The following is a 22,614-nucleotide window of genomic DNA, read 5'->3' on the forward strand; positions in this document are numbered from 1 at the left end:
ACAATTTGTTTAGCCATTCCCCAATTGATGGGCATCCCCTTGATTTCCAGTTCTTTGCCACCACAATATTTTTGCAAGTATGGGTCCCTTTCCCACTTTTATGATCTCTTTGGGATACAGCCCTAGAAGTGGTATTGCTGGGTCAAAGGGTATGCACATTTTTATAGTCCTTTGGGCATAGTTCCAAATTGCTCTCCAGAATGGCTGGATCAGTTCACAACTCCACCAGCAATGTAACAATGTTCCAATTTTCCCACATCCTCTCCAGCAGTTATCATTTTCCTATTTTGTCATGTAAGCCAATCTGACAGGAGAGATGTGATACCTAAGAGTGGTTTTGATTTGCATTTCTCTAATCAATAGTGATTTAGAGCTTTTTTTCATATGACTATAGATATCTTTAATTTCTTCCTCTGAAAACTGCCTGTTCATATCCTTTGACCATTTCTCAATTGGGGAATGTCTTGTATTCCTATAAATTTGGCTCAGTTCCCTGTATATTTTAGATATGAGGCCTTTATCAGAGACACTGGTTGTAAAGACTTTCTCCCAGTTTTCTGCTTCCCTCCTAATCTTGGTTGCATTGGCTTTGTTTATACAAAAACTTTTCAATTTAACATAATCAAAATTATCCATTTTGCATTTTGTAATGCTCTGTCTCTTGTTGGGTCATGAATTCTTCCCTTTCCCATAAATCTGACAGGTAAACTATTCCTTGCTCTCCCAAATAGTATGCTTGTTTTATTTATTTATTTATTCATTCATTCATTCATTTGTTTTTGGAGGGAGGAAGGCAGGGCAATTGGGGTTAAGTGACTTGCCCAAGGTCACACAGCTAGTAACTTTGTCAAGGTCTGAGGCTGGATTTGAACTCAGGTCCTTCTGACTAGGGCCAGTGCTCTACTCACTGCACCACTTAGCTGCCCCCACTTATGCTTGTTTTATAAAGTTCCCTCCTATGGGGGAAAAAGTTTATATTGGGGATTCTCTAGCTTTATTAAATATTACTTTTTTAATGCTTTTATTAATGCAGACTGTGGGTGTGTGTGCTGTTTTCATAGGTACATTTTGATTGACTGGCTAGTGGAAGTTGCCACCATGAAGGATTTTACAAGCCTTTGCCTTCATATGACAGTGGAATGTGTGGATCGTTACCTAAAGCTAAGAGTGGTGCCTCGAGCCAAGCTGCAGCTTCTGGGAATTGCTTGCATGGTCATCTGTACTCGGTGAGCTACCTATCCATTCACAGATCCTGCAGTGCTGACTAATGTTCATAGGAGAGAATGCTAATAATTTGGATGTTTTGTTTAATGATTGCTTATTTTCTAAGTCTGTATGGACCCTGTGGTGTGCTCTGTGATATGAGAATTCTCCAGAAACTCAAACCCAGGCTCTATAAACATTACATGTAGGATCTAGGCATTTTTAACTTTTAATTTTGAAACTGTGTTCATACTTTATTCCAACATGTAACCCAGCTGTAGCTTCTTTATTCCTCTGGGTTTTATGGAGTATGTATGATACTTTAGACTCAGGATAGCTGCCAGCTTTCTATGCCTTCATTCATTTTCTAAGGTCTAAAATAAACCTTTCAAAACCTGACTTCTCAAACTTAACCCTATTTTTTTCTTTTAGGATTTTAAAACATTTTTTACTCTTCTTAGAATCTTGAAAGCAACCTTAGAAATCTAGCCAAGCTAAACATCGCAGTGTAGGAAACCAATCTATACAATACCCCTAACAAATAGGCCCTACTATTCCTTGGGATGGGAACTCATTTTTTCATGAGACGACTTGTTCTATTGTTGAACATCTCTCATTTGGGGGAGTTCTTCTTTACGGTTCAAATGAAATCTGTCTTCCTGTGATTTTCACCAATAGCATTTAGTTTGGCTTTCTAGAAAAACACATACCTAGTCTCCCTTCAAGTATCTGAAGGCCCATTATGTAAAGTGACAGTTATCATGTCTCTAAGTCTGCTTTAAGCTAAATATTTCTTAGACCATTTCTTATATGACATGATTTCCAAGCACATCTTCATCTGAGATAGTACTTTCCAGTTTTTCTCCAAGCAAGTATGGCCCAAAGACTTGCTCATAGGTCTTTGGCCTAATCATATGACTAAGGATGCTAACCAATTCATATCTCAGTAATGGATACCAAAAGTCATGTGAAGATTATGGTATCTAGGAACATAGCTAATTAAGTTGAACCTCTTAAAAAATAATTCCTGGCAGAGCTAGCATTCATTGAGCTGTTAGGAAGTATGAAGTTGCTCTAACGTAGATAATGATGATTATACCACACAGATAGTGGTATCTTGAGATACAAGATGGTGCCTTTGTGCTTCAAATAAGTTTTGACTGAGTGCGGCATCTTCTCCCAAGTGATGTAGTTCTTTTCTGCGTTTGTGAATAGTGGGAGAAGGACTTGCAGAGTTGGGTTATAGGGTGGTGTGTTCTATGAGAATATAGCCCCTATGGTAACTTTGTTGTCTCATTCTCCATGATAAACTGTTTCTGCAGATTAGTAATAGCTTTGGGTCATTAAAATGTAAGTTCCACTTCTGGTGTTAGTAGAAGCACTTAGGGTGCTTCATTAGATTAGTGAGAGGAGTGTTTAAGGCAGAAAACCTAAGGATAAAGCAGCAATAGTATCCAATGAAGCCAAAGCACAGGCTTGTCGTGAGGAAAGTGCTTTGTATGTCTTACGTTGCTATGTAATTAGAGCTGTCATTAGTTTTTTGTGGAAGTAAACTTTCTCCACTGGAATATGGATTCCTTTCCAGTCTGTTGCTGTAATAACTAATATTTATATAGCTCCTAACCCACATATCATTTTGATAACATAATCTAAGTACTATCCTCATTTTACAAATGAGGGGTCTTAATCTGGGAGAAGCTAATTGGTCTTCTCCTGGTCATCCAGTGTGTGTCAGAGGCAGGATCTGAAGTCTTTCCATTATACCATGTTGCTTCCATTCTATGCTCCAGTCGTACCATCACCACCCCTTCTAACTGGCATCTAATAGTGATGATGATGGTGATGATGATGATAATGATGATAGCTAGAATTTATATAGCACTTTAAGGTCTGCAAAGTTCTTATTTCTTCCATTTAGCAAATAGCAGATAGTGGCATAGGAGGACGATCCATACCAGTTCGGTATCAGGATCCCAGGTATAGATGAGAATATTATAAAGAGAACTACCAGTAGCAGGTCTTAACATCAGTCATGAATCTGAAAAATTTCAGAAGCACCGCACAAACCAAATAGCATAACCCAGTGTTCATATAGGCCCTACTATTCCTGGAATGGCATTTTAAATTTGTTCCTTCTTCTTATCTGTACCAGGCTATATGCCTTCCACAGGTCTAACTTGGTGACAATATAACTGTGCTTATTTCATGACAGTCACTGATGCCTCTTGTTTTTAATATCACAGTCATTTCCAAATTTACTTCTCTTCTACCCCCTATCCAGTGAACCTTCCTTTATAAAGAAAAAGATTAAGTAAAACTAACACATTGACTGTATATACAGCTTTCCACTCCTATGGTCCCCCCACCTTTACAATGAAAGGAAGAAGGTACATTTCTTCCCTAGGTCTTGCCTGTCTTTTTTTTTTTTTCCAGAGTGGGGAAGGCAAGGCAATTGGGGTTAAGTGACTTGCCCAAGGTCACACAGCTAGTAAGTATCAAGTGTCTAAGGTTGGATTTGAACTCAGGTCCTCCTGACTCCAGGGCTGGTGTTCTATTAACTGTGCCACCTAGCTGCCCCTTGCCTGTCTTTTTAACAAATACCACTGGGTCTCTAGCAGCTGGGAAGGTGGGGGGATAGAAACTATACCACTTGAGATTCAGAGGATCCCCCCTCAGCCATCCCTACTCCCCATCTCCCATCATGTAACCCTCTTTGGAAAGAGGGCTGGAAGAGAATTTCCCATTGATTTAGTCACAATGAAAGGTAGAATTCATGTGTTATGTGTCAGATAAGTGCAGACAGGATAATAGTGTAATTAAGTTATAACTAAGTTATACCCATAACTCTTTTTTTCTTTTATTGGAAAAATTAAGTCCATTTATATTTAACCTTACATTTGTTGTATATTACCTCTATCTTCATGTCTTACCATTTTTATCAAAAGGAATACAAACTTTCTTATTTTGCTATTTCTGTAATTCAATCAAACTTAACAATAAACTGTTCTTTTTTAGTTATCCTGTAAATACCTCTAAAATATTTACTCCAATCTTTTCCTTTTTTTTTTCTCTCCTTACATTCCTTTTTTTGGGGGGAGGTTGGTCATTTTTTCCTTTTTCAAGTACAACTATTATCATTTAGCAATTCAGCCAGTATTATATGTTTTTATTAGGCTGTAGAGGGTCTTACTTAAGATTTCAACTGTGATTAACTATTTAGTATCAGAATGTAGAGTCATAGGGAACCTTAGAGATCATTAGTCCAACTGCCTCATTTTAACATATAAGAAAATTAAAACCCAGAGAGGCTGAGTGAGGACCAAGGTCCTTAAAGGATCTTTTCAAGTGTGGCTTTTTTCTCTCTCTATTCTTTAAGGTCTTTGGGGGTTCTAAATGACTTCTTTTTTTTAATCTTCAAATGGAAAGGTTAGATTTCCTGGAAAACTGATTTTAGGACTGAAGACCATTTTTGTTTTTCTTTCTTTTCCATTTATATAACTATGTTCCAACTTCTCTGGTCTTTTTTTTTTTTTTTTTTTTTTTTTTTTTTTTTTTTTAGAAAAATCTGGTAAGATATTGACTGATTAGAAAGAAAGGAGGGAAGGGGAGGGCAGTATATAATTTCTGGTACTCTGGATTTTTTTTCTCAACAGTTGTATCATTTAATAATGATGTGCTGGGAGAATCGAATTTGGAATTTATCCATGTTAGATTGATGAGATAATTACTCAAAATATTGTGATGAGATTTTTTTTTCTTTTTCAATGTTTCCAGGGCTCTAGTACTTCTGAAATTTCTTCTCCTACATCTGTCCTCCCAAGTTTACCAGGTTCTCTTGTACTGCTTTCAAATCTTTATCCAGTTTCCTGTGCTTGTTTTTCCACTTCAGCTGCTTTATCTGCGTTTTATTCCACTTCATGAATTCTGCTTTGCACCATATCTATTGAAATATTTAAGTTCTCTCTTCTGTTTTCCTTATTTACAAGTTTTTCTATTATCTCCTCCTGAGATTCATATTCTATATCCAGTTATTCCTTAATTTTTTCACTTTTTTAAAAGCCACACTTTTAAAAAAAAATTAAATCCGAATTATTCTTTGGCTCTTCAGTGAGTTAATTTTTTTTAACAAAATATTTCAGTAATTTTGATCCTTCTTGGCCTTTCTATTACTGTTTTTGAGGGGGGTATATGAGTCTGGCTCCTTTTTATTAATTGTCTGGCTCCTTTTTATTAATTTCTTATCAGATTGTCTTCATAGAATTATACACATATGCTGACTTTTAACACCAAAATAAAGAAATATAAGACCTTATATTTATCCATTTCAACCTGCTTGTCCAAGCCTTTCAGACTCATTCTGAAACCTGACTATCCACCATTGTACTAAAACCTTTGTTTTTATACTCTTCAGTTTAGGAGCCGCTAGAGCTTCTTGTTGTAAGATGGTCAGACCTATGCTTTAAGAAAATTGTTTTAGCTGCTCTATGGAGGTTAGACTGGAAAAGACAGGCTCTTGCAGTAGCCCAGGTGACAGGGGATAAGGGCCTGAACCAGTGGGGTGCTTCTGTCAGTGGAGAGAAAGGGATTAATGATGAGAGCTGATATGGAGGTTAGAATTAACCAGACTTGATAATTGGTTAAATGTGGGGGGAGAGGTGAGGAAAGAAGAAGAATGGAAAATGACTTCAGGGTTTGTGAATCTTAAAGAACTGGACGGATAGGGGTGCTGTCAACGGGAATAGGGGAGTTAGAAAGGAGATAGGGCTTGGGGGAGAAAGATGATGAATTCTGTTCTGGACATGATGAGTTTAAGATGCTAAGGAGAAATCCAACTGCAGATGTCCAATAGGCAGTTGCTAATTCAGGAATGGAGCTCAAGAGAAAGCATCTTTTATTCAGAAGATACATGATAAATTTTTCATTATATTACCTTAGAGTCATTTCATATGAACATCAGTTACAGCTTACTGCTTTAAGCCATCCAATACCTATAAAAAGCTAATAGTTTTATGGAAAGAAGGAGGGTCCTTTGACTAATTTTTTAAATCTTTAGCCAGGCCTTTTGCCATTCTTTCTGTACAGATTCTAGGTTGCTCAGGGATAGCTTAATGAAGGAAGCAAAGGTGGTGTGGACGGTTTGATCATTCACCACCAGACAGCTAGCTTTCTTTTGCTGTGGAACCTGTCCTAACTTCCTTCCCTAATATACTTGTCATTTTTTTTCTTTCTGTACATGGCACATACATGTTGTTTCACTCCCCAATGGCACTGAAGGCTAAAGAAGCTATTTCATCTCTTAATGTTTCATACCTTTTCCCTGCCACATAACAGAACTTTCCATAAAGTCCTGGTCATTGCCAAACCCCAGAAGCTTTCAACATTTAATTAAAGTATGGTATATATCTCTTCATTTTTCAGTTTCATTAGCAAAGAGATCTTGACAATTCGTGAAGCCGTTTGGCTAACAGATAACACTTATAAATATGAAGATCTAGTAAGAATGATGGGAGAGATCATTTCTGCCCTCGAAGGAAAGATTCGAGTAAGTTACGGATTTTTAAGTTAAAGTTGTACTTCTCTCTGTCCCCAGTGAATGACTATATGTCAATGGGGGGGAGTAATCACTGGCATTCTGATTGGTACCAGTCTGGTGTCATGAGTGGGGAGGGTTAAGGTAGATCAACAATTGGGTTCCCACAGCAATGATACCAGTGTGTTTTGGTAGGGGAAAGAGGTGTTCTGGGCTGAGTAGGAGCTCACAATATCTAGAAATTAATTTCTCCTTGTAACTTTACGTGTCCAAAGTACAGACCTATGTGCAGCACTGGTGTCTTTAGACTTAGTTTCACAGGACAGTACCAAGAAGGAAGTGGCTCGCCATATTTTTCTTTGGGATACTAGGAAGTGCCCAGACTACAGTGAAGTGAAAAATCCACATGGTAGGGAGGACAGTGGACTTGGAATCAATAAGATCTGTGTTTGTATCCCACCTCAGGCACTTAATAGGTTCTCTGTCCCTCAGTTTCCTCATCTGTAGAGTGAAGGGGTTAGACTTAATATCCTCTAAGGTCCCTCCTACCTCTAAATCTGTGATCCTATGAAGTTTCCTTTGTTGAGCATGTAATTTATTAAGAATGTGCCCATGTCATCTTTCTGATGCTTTATTGTGGTAGTCAAGTGATTCAGGGCTCTCAGAGAGTGACAGTAAAGTACAAACTCTAGAAGGACCTATCGGGAAAGCCTTGGAGTCCGGGGCCAGCAACAGCCTGTGTGTGTCTTCTGAGGACCAGCCCAGCTACTCGAAGAAAGACTCATCACAGAAAGTAATGAAAACCATCAGCTCAGATACAGAGAGAGTTACACTCTGCATCAGCACAGGGGGCGCCCCACCCTGATGAAAGCAGGACCCCTTTCAGTGCATACAGTTGTTGACCCTCCTTACTGTGTCTGAATGTATGGCAAGAAGTGTTTCTAAGGATCCACGCAGCAAAATTTGTGTTTGTGTTTCTCAAATAAACGAAGTATGTTGAAGACCGATTTAAATTCATCTAAGAGACTGACTCCCCTTTCTATATAGTAGGATATAGTAGTTACACAGAACACTATATGCTATTTATATCTGAAACCTTAAGTTTAATAAATTGGAGTGTTCTCTCTTTTATTAGATTCCTACTCTTGTAGATTACAAAGAAGTGCTAGTGAATGTAGTCCCAACAGAGAGAAGAACTCTTCACCTGTACAGCTTCATCTGTGAACTCTCCCTGTTGTATACAAGCCTCTCTGTGTACTCCCCAGCCCATCTGGCTGCTGCAGCCCTGTTGCTGGCCAAGTTGATGCATAGGCAAGGTAAGACATACTATATAGTAATAATAATAGCCAACATTTGTTGGTTGTTTACAAGGTTCTTTGTATGCATTGCCTAATTAGATCCTCATAAGTAACCCTATGAGCTAGGTAGTACAGGGGCTGTTTTCCTCATTTCATAGATGAGGGAACAGGTTCTATCTAGGACATTGTGACTCGCCCCAATCACATGGCCGATGCTCTTCTCCTACATCACACCTGGAGTGCAGTCTAGTTATAGGACTGCTATGGAATTTGACAATGATAACGTTTCATAGTCCATAAGATATTTTCATCTCTGTAAAACTTATTTGTATGTACTTCTGGGGGAAAGAGGAAAGTCAAGGCTTACAAGATAACCTATACATTCTCTTGCATTCAGGGTGGGACTGGAAGCTCCTACAATGGGTAGAGAACATGCAGTCTTGAGGCCACATGTGGCCCTCTAAGTCTTCAAAGTGCAGCCCTTTGACTGAATTCGGACTTCACAGAACAAATCGCCTTAATAAAGGGATTTGTTCTATAAAACTTGGACTTGGTCCAAAAGCCGCACCCAAGGACCTAGAAGGCCACATGTGGCCTCAAAGCTGCAGGTTTCCCACCCCTGTGACATAGCCCAGGCAGTATGAAATCTCAGAAAGGGTTACAAAGAATGGGATACAGCCAACAATTGTGGTTTTACAGCAGTGACCCAGAATGAAGTTGTCTGTATATACATCTTCCTCTGAGCTCCCTAAGTAGGATGCTTCTTATTTATAACTGGTTAAGGAGATGAATTCACGAGTGGACATAACTAGGGTTTATCATGTTCATTTACTCTCCCATCACCATTGTTAGGCAGGCAGGTAGAGGAAGGACATGATTTCCTGCCTCGTGGATGAGGGGACTTAAAGACCTTGAGAGTAGAAATAATTTCTGTGGCTTAACACATTCAGGTAGGACCAGGATAAAGAGTGAAAGGACGTCATGGTTATGCCTATTTAGGTATTTCTTGGACCTCTCTCCCAAGTTTTTCTTAGCCCTACATCTTCTTACTGTCTCAGCCCTCATCTTCTTAGGTCTGTGGGGAGAATAGAATGTCTTTTTTCCGCTTCTTACCACCTCCCCCACAAAGACACCATTCTTGTCACAGCCATTACAGGAAGAATAAAGAAATCTCTTGACTCCTCCAGGCTGGTGATGAGACTCTACTCCCAACTTCACACCCTTGAGACAACAGCAGCACATTTCTGTTCCCCATAACATTCTTGGCATTCTCCATCTTTCTCAACGTGCCCATAGAATTCTGAGGGAAGTCTCAAGACTGCTTCCTATATATGGCTTCATGTCCTTTTGGTCTGGAGAGTAACAAGTGAAATGGCCTGGGTGATACTGATCACAAACCTAGATTCCTGGCTTGGGCAGTCATGCCCATTCCCAATGGCGTTACTGAAGAGGGCATGACTGAGTCTTCATCTAGCCAAGATAGCAGCCTCCTGAATGGGATGCTAAAAGCTGGTCTGCAGTGCCTGGTCCATTGTCAGAATAATATTATCACTGTGATTTCTCCCTTCCCTTCCCCTCCCCCCCAAGTATGACTGTGTCGTTGACAATTTGGTTTTGGTATTTGTCTAATTTGTTGCATTTCTTTCAACAGTTAGCTAGCAGGTGAGCAGATTTTGATGAGGGCATTGGAATATGGCCAAAAAGAGTTCTCACCTGGTGTGATCTCTCTGTGACTTCATTTAATAACAAGCAGGTTGTCATTCTGCAATAGCCCATCCATGTAAAGACCTTTTCTGATTCTTACTTGGCTTTGTAGGTCTCTGCTTGTGCCATCAGAGCCAGGGAAAAGAGGCTCTTGTAAGGCCTGTGTACATTGATTAGACTACAGTGCCACTGCCCCTGATAGAATTTGATTGGAATAGGGACACTTGAGTCTTTGGGGACTATTCCTTGGCACTAAGAAGCAAAATGCCCTTGAGAAGGGAGTGTTGTGATGCTGCAGCCCTACTACTTTGTCTAATTCTGACCCTCCTTTCCCAGCACATCCCTGGACAAGTCAGTTGTGGGAATGCACTGGATTCTTCTATGAAGACCTGATACCCTGCGTTTTGAGCCTTCACAAAAAATGGTAACTTAGTTTAAAAGTTCACAGTAATTTGAAGGGAAAGGAACCATATGCAGATACTGTTTACCCAACTTCTGAGCCATACTGTGGCCTAAGACACTTTTTCAAAATGATCTGAAAATACATGTTCAGTAGCAAACCTCCTTTGAGATTGAACAGGTTATTGTGTTGTACACAAGCCTTATTTGTATTGGTGCTAAGCTACAATACCCAGCATTCAAAGAAAGTTTTATTTTTCTTTATTGCAGTGGTTTTGGTGTCAGTGATGAATGCAGGGAATGAATAGGCAGAATAATAATAATAATAATCGATCCGTTACCAAAGATGGCTTCTATGCTATACAAAGTTTTATTCTGTCGAGCTAAATGGAATACACCTTGGAGCTACGGTTCTTTTAGCCTTTTTTCTAAGACATTGCACTCTGATGGCCAGATTGTGACATAGCAAATCATTTCAGTGATCGAACTAGAAATTTCCATGAGAATAGCAATTGTTGGTCCAAAAAATGGTACTAATGTTGGCCTTTCTTTGTCCCCCTGGCCACCCATCCTCTAATCCTCCCCCAGAGTAACTGATAGGGGTAGTTAGATGGGGTCTTCTTGGGTAAGCACTTGAACTTCTCTCACAGCCAGGGGCATGCTCCACAGGAACCTTAAATGATTGTCAAGGGTCTAGTACCAATCTAACATGTATTTCCCAAACTCATTTAGAACATCTGTATTTTTCCATCTGGTTTAATATTGACTTTTAAGTCTTCATTATCACTGGAATGGCAGTGGCTACAACCATGAGTGTCAGGCAATCACTTCTCTGCATTTGACTCTTATCACTGATTTTCCTCCTCCTGTGTCTTGTTCTCTTAGCTTCCATGATGATGCCCCAAAGGATTATAGGCAGGTTTCCTTGACAGCTGTGAAACAACGTTTTGAGGATAAACGATATGAAGGAATTGGCCAAGAAAAGGTACTCTTACTTGTCTTTGACCAGTAATCTAAAACAGGGCTTCTTAAAACTTTTTCCACTTGCTTTTCACATTTCGGCAGCAGTCATTGGAGCTGCATGAGTCTGACGGCCAGTGCAGCGAAAAGTGCACAGCTCATGCGTTCAGAATCAGGGCTGCAGTGAAGTTGTGCGATGTTACCCTGGCAAGTGCTGCCAGAAACACCTTGGATTCTTTACATGTTTGATTTTTTAATTAATTTTTGGTCACTGCATGTTCAGGAACCTTTTTACTGTTGCCAGATTTTTGTGACCCACAGTTTAAGAAGCACTGATCTAGAAAGGTCTGATTTAAGAGTGTCCGGGTTTGAGAGAAGTGTGTATAACTGAGCTTCCCTGCCCACTTCTTCAAAAACAAGATGATGCTTTGTGTTTGTATCATTCATGTTTTGGCATTGGAAAGGATGAAAAAGGAATGAAGAAGCACTATTGCTATTTATCCATTTTTCCCCCCAAGGTAATGGGTTATGGCCAGTTGTGCAAGTTATTAGGAGTGAAGCAAGAGGACACAGAACCTTCTTCCTCCCCCAATATGGCAGAAATTCAGACCTTCCTCAATTCACCATCTGGGAAGAGAACCAAAAGGTGAGATTCATGTCCACACTGATAGTCCTTTTTACAGAGGCTCTATTTTCTATATTTTATTATATTTATTAATATTTATATTATTATTTTCTATATTATTTATATCAGGAATGGATTTTTTACTACTGTTCTCAGAAAAGGAAATCGATCTAGCTGTAAAGAAACTACCAAAGGAAAAAACTCGGTCCTGACGGATTCATAGGAGAATTCTGTCAAACTTTTAAAAAACAATTAGTCTACAAACTACACACTGTTCTCAAAAATTGAGAAAGCACCCTATCAGAATCCTTTTATGGGACAAATTTAGTCATAGTACCTAAACCAGGGAAAGATAAAACATAAAAAGAAAACTACAGACCGATACCATTAATAAATGTTGGCTCAAAAATTTTAAACAAAATCCTGTCAGACTATAACTTATCTAAGAAATCATCCATTATAACCAAGTGGGATTTCTACCAGGAATTTAAGGATGGTATTTTAATGTCATAAAAAGCATCTATCTAAAACTAAAAGCAAGCATCATACACAATGAGATATACTAGAACTTTCCCCAGTAAATACAAAAGTGAAGTGAGGATGCCCAGTCTCCCCACTATTATTTGATATAGTTCTGCAAATGCTAGCAAAAAAACAAGAAAAAGAAATTAAAGGCATATTATAGGTAAAGAGGTGACAAAAGTATCCCCATTTGTTATGATTTGATGGTTTGCTTGAAAAATCCTAGGGCATTGGAAAAGATGCTAATTGAGACAATAGCTTCAGCAAAGTTGCAGCGTATCAAATCCTTAAAAATCAACAACATTTCTGCATATCAAAGCCCAAGAAGCAATAATAGGGGAATCCCATTCCAAATAACTACAAAATGCATAAACTATCTGAGGATCTATCTACTAAAGCACACAAAGTTTTGTATAGACTTTAAGAACCACTTACACAGCTGGAGGAAAATTAATTGTTTATGGCTAGACTATGCCAATATTAAATAAAGATAATACTGCCAAAGCTAATTTACAGTTTTAATGCTATACTAATCAACTTACCAGGGTGATACTTTGAAGCTCACTAAAGTAATAAAATTCATTTGGAAAAAGAAGATCTAGCAGAGAAATAATAAAAAGAAGCAGGGACGAAGGGGGAATAACACTTCCAGACCTCAGACCATATTATAAAGCAGTAGTCATCAAAACCATCTGGTATTGGTTAAAAAATAGAGGTATAGATCAGTGCATCAGACTAGACAAGGGAGAATTGGAAACGATATAACTCAGTGGTGGAGAAAGTGAAAAATACAAATTACCTTAGGAGAAAATGCCTTATTTGATTAAAAACCACTGTGAAAACTATAAAGTATCCTGGCAGAAATTAGACCAATACCTTACACCATATTCCACAATCTATTCTAAATGGATTAATATTAAAGATCATGCTCTAAAACAATTTGAAGAAAAATAGATCATAATCATATGCTTCTCACAGCTATGGGTAGGAAATGTATTTTTAACTAAACGAGATAGAGGCATTTACCAAAGGTAAAATAGATAACTTTGATTACTTTCAACCAAAAAGCTTCTGGACAAACAGAATTAATGCATTTGGAATTAGAAGGAAAGTGGTCAAACAGGAAAAAAATCTTTTTGTCACATTTCTCTGATATCCAAGATATATAAACAAACTATAAAACAAACAGTTCTCAAAAAGTATTGCAAAGTATTCACAACATGAAAGAATGCTCTAAATTGCTAATAAAAAGAAAAATGCAAATCAAAACAACCCTGAGGTTTCACCCCACACCCTACAAATTGGCAAAAACGACCCTAAAAATGGCAATAGCAAATGGGGGGAGGTGTTGACAAGGTAGGCACACTAGTACATTGTTGGTGGAGCTGTGAAATGGTAGGACCATTTTGGAAAGCAATTTGAAATTGTGTAAATAGAATGATTAAAATGTCTATTCCCTGTGAACTATTCATTATGGGGCTTTTACCCCAGGAAACCAGCAACAAGAAGAAAGTCCCTACATATTCCAAAATATTTATAGCAGCACCTTTTGTGACAGGAACGAATTGAAAACAAAGTAGATGCCCATCAATTGGGGAATGGCTTAACAAAGTGTGGTACATAAATGTGCTGGAATATGTGCATATATGTACATAAATGTGCTGTAAAAAATGACGTGTGTGATGAATGCAGAGAAACACAGACAGATCTATATGAACTGAAATAAAGTGAAGTAAGTAGAACCAAGCTAACATACACAGCAACTCCAACAATGTAAAGAGAACGACACCAAAAAATCCAAAGTAAATGGATAGAGCCTCAGGCCTGGAGTCAGGAGGATCTGAGTTCAAACTTGGCCTCAGACACTCACTAGCTGTATGACCCTGGGAAGTAGTAACTGTGACAAAGTTAAATCAAGTAGGACTTAAATGAAAAGATACGAGAGGATATCTCACCCCTTTGTGGCGGTCACAGCCACAGGTGTTACACGTGGCATGTATTTTCAGGCGTTTTCTGTGTATTGATCAGTTGTGCTGATGTTTTTTTTCTCTCTAAAAAATACTACTACTTGTGATATGGGATGGCTTTTGGGGAGGGGGAGACTTGAGATAACTGCTGATGTAAGAAACAAAATATATCAGCAAAAACTTGTTTAAAAAAATAAAGGTAAGAGAAGAAGGGCTGATAGCTTGAGGGGGTGGCAGCATCAAGTAAAGATCTTTAAGGATGGAGAAAAGTGCCATTAAAAATGACAAATAAGAATAGCTAATATTTATGTAACACTAAGGTTTCTAAAAATACTTTACTTTCAGTATCTCATCTAATCCTTCTAACTCTATGAGTAAAAACTAGAATATCCATCTAGTCTACAGCTGAGGAAGGCTCAATGAAGCTTTGACATAAATGTATAGCTAGAAAATGATGCAGGATTTGAAGCCCAAGTCCAGCGTGCTCGCTGCTACGCCACGCTGCAGCCTCATCTGTCACTTACATGGCACCATCTCAGTAGAAGGGAAGGAAAGGAAGACTAGAGAGAGGAGATTATTGAAAGAATAAGCTTCTCTAGGACATGAGAGAGGGTGGGATGGAAGGTGTGAGTAGAAGGGTTGACCTCCAGCAAGAAGAGACACCTCAGTGTCCGAGACTGAGACCAGAGGAAAAAAATAAGAGAATGAGAGAGTGAGGGAACATTGCATAGAAGAGATAGTCTTTCTTTCTTTGGTTAGGTAGGAGGTTAAAGGCCTCTTTTGCGGGAGGGGGAGCAAAGGGGATAGGAAAGGGCATAGTAGGTTTCAGAAGACTGGAACTAAACACATACAGAGTCCATCAGGGAAGAATAAAAGGACTGCCATACAACAGCGTAGAGGTCCATTTGAGATTAGGTAACGTATTGGCACTGGGCCCAGCAGGCAAGGTTGTGTGACTTCTGTCGGTGGCTTCAGTAAGCAGAAAAAAATAGGGACAGCTGATGTCATACATTCATTTAACAAACACTTAGTGATGCTTGCCCTGAAGGACCAAAGGGAGTAAATGACTTGGTAAAGGTCAGTGCCAGGACCAGAATCCATGTGTCTTGAGAGCCAGGCCAGGGCTCCTGTTTTGTTTTGGGGTTGTGGGGGAGTCTCCACTGTACTGCATTTCCTGCTCTGTATTTAATTTGGACTGTGTTGTCCTTCCTCAGAAGAAGGGAAAACAGCATTCAGGAAGATAGGGGCAGTTTCGTAACAACACCTACTGCTGAATTATCCAGCCAAGAGGAAACTCTCCTGGGCAACTTCCTGGATTGGAGTTTGGACTACTGTTCTGGGTACGAGGGAGACCAGGAAAGTGAAGGGGAGAAAGAGGGAGATGGTAAGTGTCAGGTCACACATCAGCAGTTCTTCACAATGGAGTGAGGAACACATGTCCTTTCTTAACACATGCTTGCCTTAACGGTGTTCTCTCCATGCTGAATAGTTCCAGTTTTGAGTGATCACAAAGCAGGACCTTTGTAAAGGTACTGAACGCTACTTAAACCACTACCTGGTGATGGCCGTCTCAGCCTTTTTTTATGCCTAGAAGAATAGGTGTATTGCTTAAGTTTCATTATTTTAACAACATTGGAGAAAGGCAAAAATTATTATCGTGCCTCTGCCACTCCTTGGTCAGGCTAGGCCTCTTATTATCTGTATAGCCTCAGCTGGATATGTATTTATACAGTAAAATCTCACCAGTGCTGTGTGAGATAGCAACAAATTGGAATTCTAAAAATCGGTATTTTAACTTAAGACCTGAAAACACATAAAAGATTACTATCCTTTGCTCAATAGATCAATAGTCAAATGATATGAGCAAACATAATCTTACGTGCTACTGGGCTCTGTGGTTATTTTCAAGGCTGGAATGGAGACTGCCGCCTCTAATATCCTGAAAGTCTGTCTTCCTAAAACAAAGAGGGTTGAGTTCAGTGTGAATTAAAAACATGAAGGCTATATGGATGCTGCCTCCTAAACTTTGAATGACTTGTAAGACAGTCATTCATTTGTTCCTTCCCATAACAGGACCTTTAGCATCCTCTGTCAGAGACAGTGTCCTGGCCCCCAGGTCCCCATTCTGAAGTTGGGTCAGGTGGTGGCACATCTGATGTTCTACCTACCACAAGCTCAGTTCTACAGGTGGGCTTTTGTTGGTTCTCCAAGACTACCAGTGGCCTCTTTCTTCTGTTTTGTCCCCACAGTCACATCTCCCAGTGGGGTTCTCGATGTAACTGTGGTGTATTTGGATCCAGAACAGCACTGCTGTCAGGAATCCAGTGATGAAGACAGCCGACTAGAGGACCATTCTAAACAGGATGCAGCACCGCTGCCGTCCAACCACACGCATGCTGAGAAACACTGGCTCCTTTTTCAGGATAGGAGGGAGCCCAGAACAGAAGTGACCTCAGGCTATTCCTCAGTCAACAGCACCAGCCCCACGTCCTCCTCCATGGAGAACAACTTTGGAGCGTTTATCAAAACTACCTCAGCGCTGTCCCCAGGCAGTGACCCGAGCACTCACCCATGTACGCCCACCTACTTGGAATCATGTTTACAGTCTCTTCACACCAGTCCCGTTGAGAGCGGCCTGCACCGGAGACAGGTGAAGAGGAAAAATGTGGCCGAGCATAGTGACAAGAACTTGGGATTCTGGAGTCTGTGATTGTGTGTGTGTGTGGTATTTGTCGCTTTAAATGTTTACTAAAAGGAGAATTTCTGTAATGCCTTCTAAGGGTTGTGGGGGGAGGCCAAAAATTTATAACTTGTAAACTCCAAAGGCAACAGACGTACAACCTGCTGGGATCTCCAGACTGATGACCTCAACACGTGGAGGATGGAAAAAAATCACTGTTGGCACCAAGTGGAACTTCCTTCCACTTAATTCTATGCAAAACAAAAAGTGCACAGTGGAATTCTCCATCCATAAGAAGAGTACCAAATCCTTCTCTTTGGCAATGCAAGCCCAAAGCAATCATGCCTTATTGTGTTAACTCTGTTTTCACCACATTTTCTTTCTGGGGGGGTGGTCTGCTCTCCTGGGAAAGCAGAGGCTGAATACCCTTCTCACTGTTCAGAAAGGCTCTAGTAGAATTCTTTACTGAGTAAAATCTGATGTCCAGGCCCAATCCAGTGCCAGTATATTCTAGCCTTCAAGCAACAATGAATTCAGAGGTACATTCCTTGGGAAATGCTTTTTTGGTGTTGCCCTTCAGGGTGACAGCTGACAGGAGACCCCTAGCATTTGGCATAGTTCTCTGGTACAGTGATTCTACTTACAGGGTTTTGGCTGGGCCTTGGGGAGCTAAAGATATCATTCATAAGGGATTCCATCCCCACAGAGCCCTAGAAATGTGTCCAATCATGGCAGAGGCTATTATTTTAACAGCCCTGTCACTAACCAGGTTGTCTGAAGCCTTCACTGCCAAGTGCCTTCCCCACCAATTTTTAGCTCTTTACAATAAGAGTCAAATGCCTTTTTTTTTTTAATAACCTCATTGCTGTTTGCATCTTTACCGTCTCTACATCCAGTGTTGGTGCTAAGAACTGCTCTTTATACAGTGGGTTTTGAGACCACTCTTAGTTTATTACCATTGCACTGCCCTCACTTAAATTCATCCTTTAAGATGAAAATAAACTCAATTTTGAGGGGAACGGGATTTTTTTTTATTCCAAGCCCTATTTCCAAATGGCATCATGACAAACATATGCTGAAAGCATTTTCCTCAAGATGTGATTTCTTCCACCTACTTCCTGCCTGAAAATGGCCAAATAGATTGGGGGATGGAGGGAAGAACAAAAAAACAATGCAGTTGGGTTTGAAGGGTTTCGTCATTGTAAGTTGTCTGAAATGGAATAACACTGAAATTGTAAAATAACTGTTTACTTTTATTAATTACTGTGGGTGAATGCCAGTTTTTTAAGCTTCCCTCTAACTATGCAATATTGAAGAAATGATGCGCGAGCAAATAGCTTCTCATTCTACATTCTACATTTTTGTACTGCAATTAGACAGGATTTCTGTGGAAACATGCCTAGGGATGTGAATGTTTTGAGGCTTAAACTTAGAAACTCAAATTTAAGGGAAGTCTCGATTGCTTTTAAATTAAAATGAAAATGCACATGGGTTATGAGGGTGTTGTTAGAAGGACATTATAGATATTTGGGAAGTTTAAGGCCCAAGTCACTGGTTTCATTGGAAAATTCTCTGACAATTGCAAATCTTAAGGTGCTATTGGAAATCACCTCTCTCCATTCTCTTCATTCCCACCACCTACCTCTGTAGTCTGCTAAAGGGGTCTCGGTCAATCCCACATGCCTGGCTTTACTAAAATGGGTAATGAGGGGTAACAGGAACACCAAATAGTTGCACTATTCCTAGTTGAGCCTTTTCTCATTGTTTAAAAAAAAAAACCAAACCTTCATGTTGGTCCTACTTTTAGAAAATCACAGATATAGCTTGAAAATCAAGTTTCATCTATAGGAAAAGATTGTGTCTGGTCTTGAGTTTACCAGCAAACTTCAGGCCCTTGAAGCTGGCTGGACTTGAGAGATTGGAGAAACTAGAAATGGATTCAAAAAGCTCCTCAACCATGAGCAAAAGAGGCAACAACTTATTCATTCCATAGTCCTGAGCCAGTCTTCTCTATGGAAAGAAGGAGCAGGGAATAGCATTACCCTATCTCCACCAGGATCCTATATGTTTCAGCATAGTATAGACCTAGAAAGGAGGAACTGGTTAGCAGTAACCAGACCTTCCATTCAATATCATTAACATATAGTGATAGGAGGATTCAAAACCTTCACTAATATATTCAGTCAGCCTCGGAGAGATAGCTAACCTGAAGTATGTCCAAATTAATGTTCCATCAACTACACGCTGGCCAAATTGTGCTTCTGAGAAACCATTGTGACAATGAATTCTTGATGTTTTCTCCCATTTTTACCAAACTGACTCCAGATGCAGCTTACTGTATAGCACCAAGAAGCTAGCACTGCCCCTCAGACATCAGTGGAAGCTTGTTTGCAAAATTGTCTCCGGCCATTCATTGATCCTGTGAGGATGAATGTGAACAATAAAAATAGCGGTGTTCTAATCTCTTCCTGTCGTTAGCATCCATCCAGGGGCCAAAGTCCTTGTTCCTAACTGTGGGGAAGATACTAGAGAAGCTGGGATCCTGAACAGTATCAATGTCATACTTCAGGGGCTCAAGAGTGGCTAGTTGAACAGAGCCTTAAACCCTGACCTAGTACAAATTCTGTGTTGTCTCCAGACTTTCCCCTCCCTGGTCTGCAGTCTTGTTCTTGTGCTTACTGCTCAGAGGACTCAGGTTTATCTGGTTGTTTAGAGAGGTCAAGACGGGGTCACCAACAGCAAGTTGGGAGAAGAGATTAGGAAAAAAAAAAGGCTGTGGATGGCCAATGAAGCATCTTCTATAAACTAAACACATCGAATTCAATGCTAGAAGGGACTCAGATTTATTCCAACCTCATTTGACAGATGGGAGAACAGGCTTAGAAAGGGAATGTGACTTGTCTGAAATTACACAGTAGCATAATAGGTATTGAGTATATACCGATTGGTATCTTCCTAAAACACCTGACAGACTGTCTGTGCCCATGATGAATCACCAAGCTGAGAGATTCTTGTGATTTGTATGTTCATCTGAATCCCAGTGTTGGTTTGGGATCACCTGGGACTCAAATGGCTCAGCTTCGTGGATTTGGGTCCAACCCTGAACACCAAGCAAAACCTGCAAAATATTGGAACCTGGTTAAAGCCTTGACTATCTGGGAATCCCCAGTTCCAGAGCAGAGTCGAGCTGCAGTCTTGGCCTCCCTTACAATCTCCTGGTCCGCTCCTTCACACACCACTGGGCATTCATGCACACTGAACTCCTCAATCAATCAAGATCGCTGTGGGGACAACCCATCTAAAGACATAGAGACAGGTAGAACATCCTATGTATAGCAGTTTGGCTGGACTGAAGAGGACTAATGTGTAATAAGTCAAAAAATGTAGCCTGGAGCGAGGTGGTGAAGTTTTTAAATGCTAGGGTTTGTATTTGATTCTGGATATAACAGGAAACCCTGGGAGCTTTTTTTTTCCTTTTTTAGGAAATAGTATTTTATTTTTTTCCAATTACATATAAAGATAATAGTCAACATTCATATTTTATACAATTTTGAGTTCCAAATTTTTCTCCCTCCCATATTCCCCAAGACAGCAAGCAATCTGATATAGGTTATACATGTGCAATCGTGTTAAATATATTTCCACATCAGTCATGTGAAAGAAGAAACAGAATGGAAAAAGCCAGGGGGAAGAAAGTGAATATAGTCTGCTTCGATCTGCATTCAGATCCCATAATTCTTTCTCTGGATGTGGATAGCATTTTCCATCACGAGTCTTTTGGAATTGTCTTGGATCATTGTACTGCTGAGAACTAAGTCAATCACAGTTGATCACTGTACAGTGTTCTGGTTCTGCTCACTCAGCATCTTTCTAGGTTTTTCTGAAGTCTGCCTGCTCATCATTTCTTGTAGCACAATATTCCATTACATTCACATACCACAACTTGTTCAGCCATTCCCCAATTTGATGGGCATCCCCTCAGTTTCCAATTCTTTGCCACCACAAAAAGAGTTGCTATAAATATTTTTGTACACATAGGTCCTTTTCCCTTTTTTATGATCTCTTTGTGATGCAGACCTAGTAGTGGTATTGCTGGATCAAGGGGTATGCACAGTTTAATTGCTCTTTGGACATAGTTCCAAATTGCTCTCCAGAATGATTGGATCAGTTCACAACTCCACCAACAAGGCATGAGTAGCTTGAGTAGGAAAGTGACATGATCAGAACCGTGCTGGACTTGACCGAAGGCCAGACAGGAAGAGAGGGTGCAGGGTGCCTGGAGAGCCAATAACCTATTCAATCACAAGGAATTTTAAAACTCACAGGTAGGAAGTATGACCTACACGTGGACTGTGGTCCTATCCTAGCAATCATCTGGAGGCCTCCTGCTAACAAAGCACTGGTTGCACTTTCAGTCATAGCTCTGACTCACTAGTCATGGTGAGGAAGTTGAAATATTCCATCGCCATTTCCAGATCCTTCCTCTATCCATCACTCTCAACCTCTCCTCCTCAAGGTCTGTGTTATTCAAATTTATCTCCCAATCTACATCCTAGAGATTGTTATTCATATATTCTTCCTTCCTCTGTTGGTCCAGTGCCTGCACCACAGTTTTTCCAGCCTGACTCCTGCCCTCATGCCAGGGAACTTGAAAAAAATGTATTGGTGCTCCCTCAAAGACCCTAACCTGTCTCTTCTCAATCTATTCCATCCTCATGATCTACACCTGTACTCTACCTCAGCCATGGGGTATATGGAGTGTTCAGGGAGGACCAGCACCTCTGGTGTAGAGACTTGCCAAGCCCTTTTCAGGACTGTTCATCCACCTTTGGTGTCCACCTGACTCACTCAACTCTTACCTGTGGCTCCAAGAAGCTGTAGCATGAGCAATGGTCACACCCTGGTAAACCATCTTGATGGGCTAAACCACGTTGAGGGTACCCAACACGCCTCAGATTCTTTGGTAAGTTAGAAAGATGTCTGCCCAAAGCATGTGAATGCTTCCCCAGACAGTACGGGCATATGAGAACAGTTTGTCTTCACTGGTTGCCTCCACTTCCTTTCTCTCTTTATTCTAAAGCTTCTGCAATCTGGCTTCCAACTTCTTCACTCAGTTGACATGGTTTTCTCTAAAGCAACCAATGATCTCTTGTCAAAGTAAATGCCCTTTTCTCAGTCCTCATCCTCCTTGACTTATCTGCAGCATATAATATCACAGACCACCCTCTTCTCCTCCATACTCGTTCTCTAATATTTTGTGACATTGCTTTCTCTTGTTTCTCCTCCTATCAAACCAATCTTTCTCAGTTGCCTTTTCTGGATCTTCATCAAGATCATACTCACTAACCATAGATGTCCCCTCAGGGTCTGTCCAAAATCCTCTTCTCCCTCTCTCCTATCTCAGTGATTGAACCACAGGTTCAATGATCTCAGGGCATTTCCTAGACCTATATATTCTGCTGAAATCTCTCTCCTAAGCTCCGGTCCCACATCACCAACTGCTCAGTTAACATCTGGAACTGGATGCACCATCAGCATCTCAAACTCAACATATATGAAAACAGTACTCATCTTTCCCCAAAAAACCTCCTCTTTTCTCAACTTTCCTATTTACTGTTGAGGGCACCACCATACTTCTGGGCACCTGGGTTCTCAACCACAGCATCATCCTCCCCTCCTCCTCCTTACCCCACATATCCAATCTGTGGTCAAGTTTTTGTCATTTC

General features: G+C 40.1%; 1 protein-coding gene across 1 annotated transcript in view; it reads left to right on the forward strand.

Annotated features, from left to right (window-relative positions):
• The window catches only part of CCNF (cyclin F), a 33,792-nt gene extending 16,191 nt beyond the window's left edge, over positions 1–17,601 (forward strand). The window contains exons 10-17 of the mRNA XM_036739580.1: positions 1,062–1,226; positions 6,622–6,745; positions 7,869–8,049; positions 10,072–10,159; positions 11,020–11,119; positions 11,613–11,740; positions 15,423–15,592; positions 16,458–17,601. Of these exons, the coding sequence (XP_036595475.1) occupies positions 1,062–1,226; positions 6,622–6,745; positions 7,869–8,049; positions 10,072–10,159; positions 11,020–11,119; positions 11,613–11,740; positions 15,423–15,592; positions 16,458–16,918 (1,417 nt within the window). The 3' untranslated portion in view covers positions 16,919–17,601. The remainder of the gene's footprint in view (positions 1–1,061; positions 1,227–6,621; positions 6,746–7,868; positions 8,050–10,071; positions 10,160–11,019; positions 11,120–11,612; positions 11,741–15,422; positions 15,593–16,457) is intronic.
• The last annotated feature ends 5,013 nt before the right edge of the window (positions 17,602–22,614 follow it).

Source organism: Trichosurus vulpecula, chromosome 9 (genome assembly GCF_011100635.1).
Source record: "Trichosurus vulpecula isolate mTriVul1 chromosome 9, mTriVul1.pri, whole genome shotgun sequence".
Classification (NCBI taxonomy): Eukaryota; Metazoa; Chordata; class Mammalia; order Diprotodontia; family Phalangeridae; genus Trichosurus; species Trichosurus vulpecula.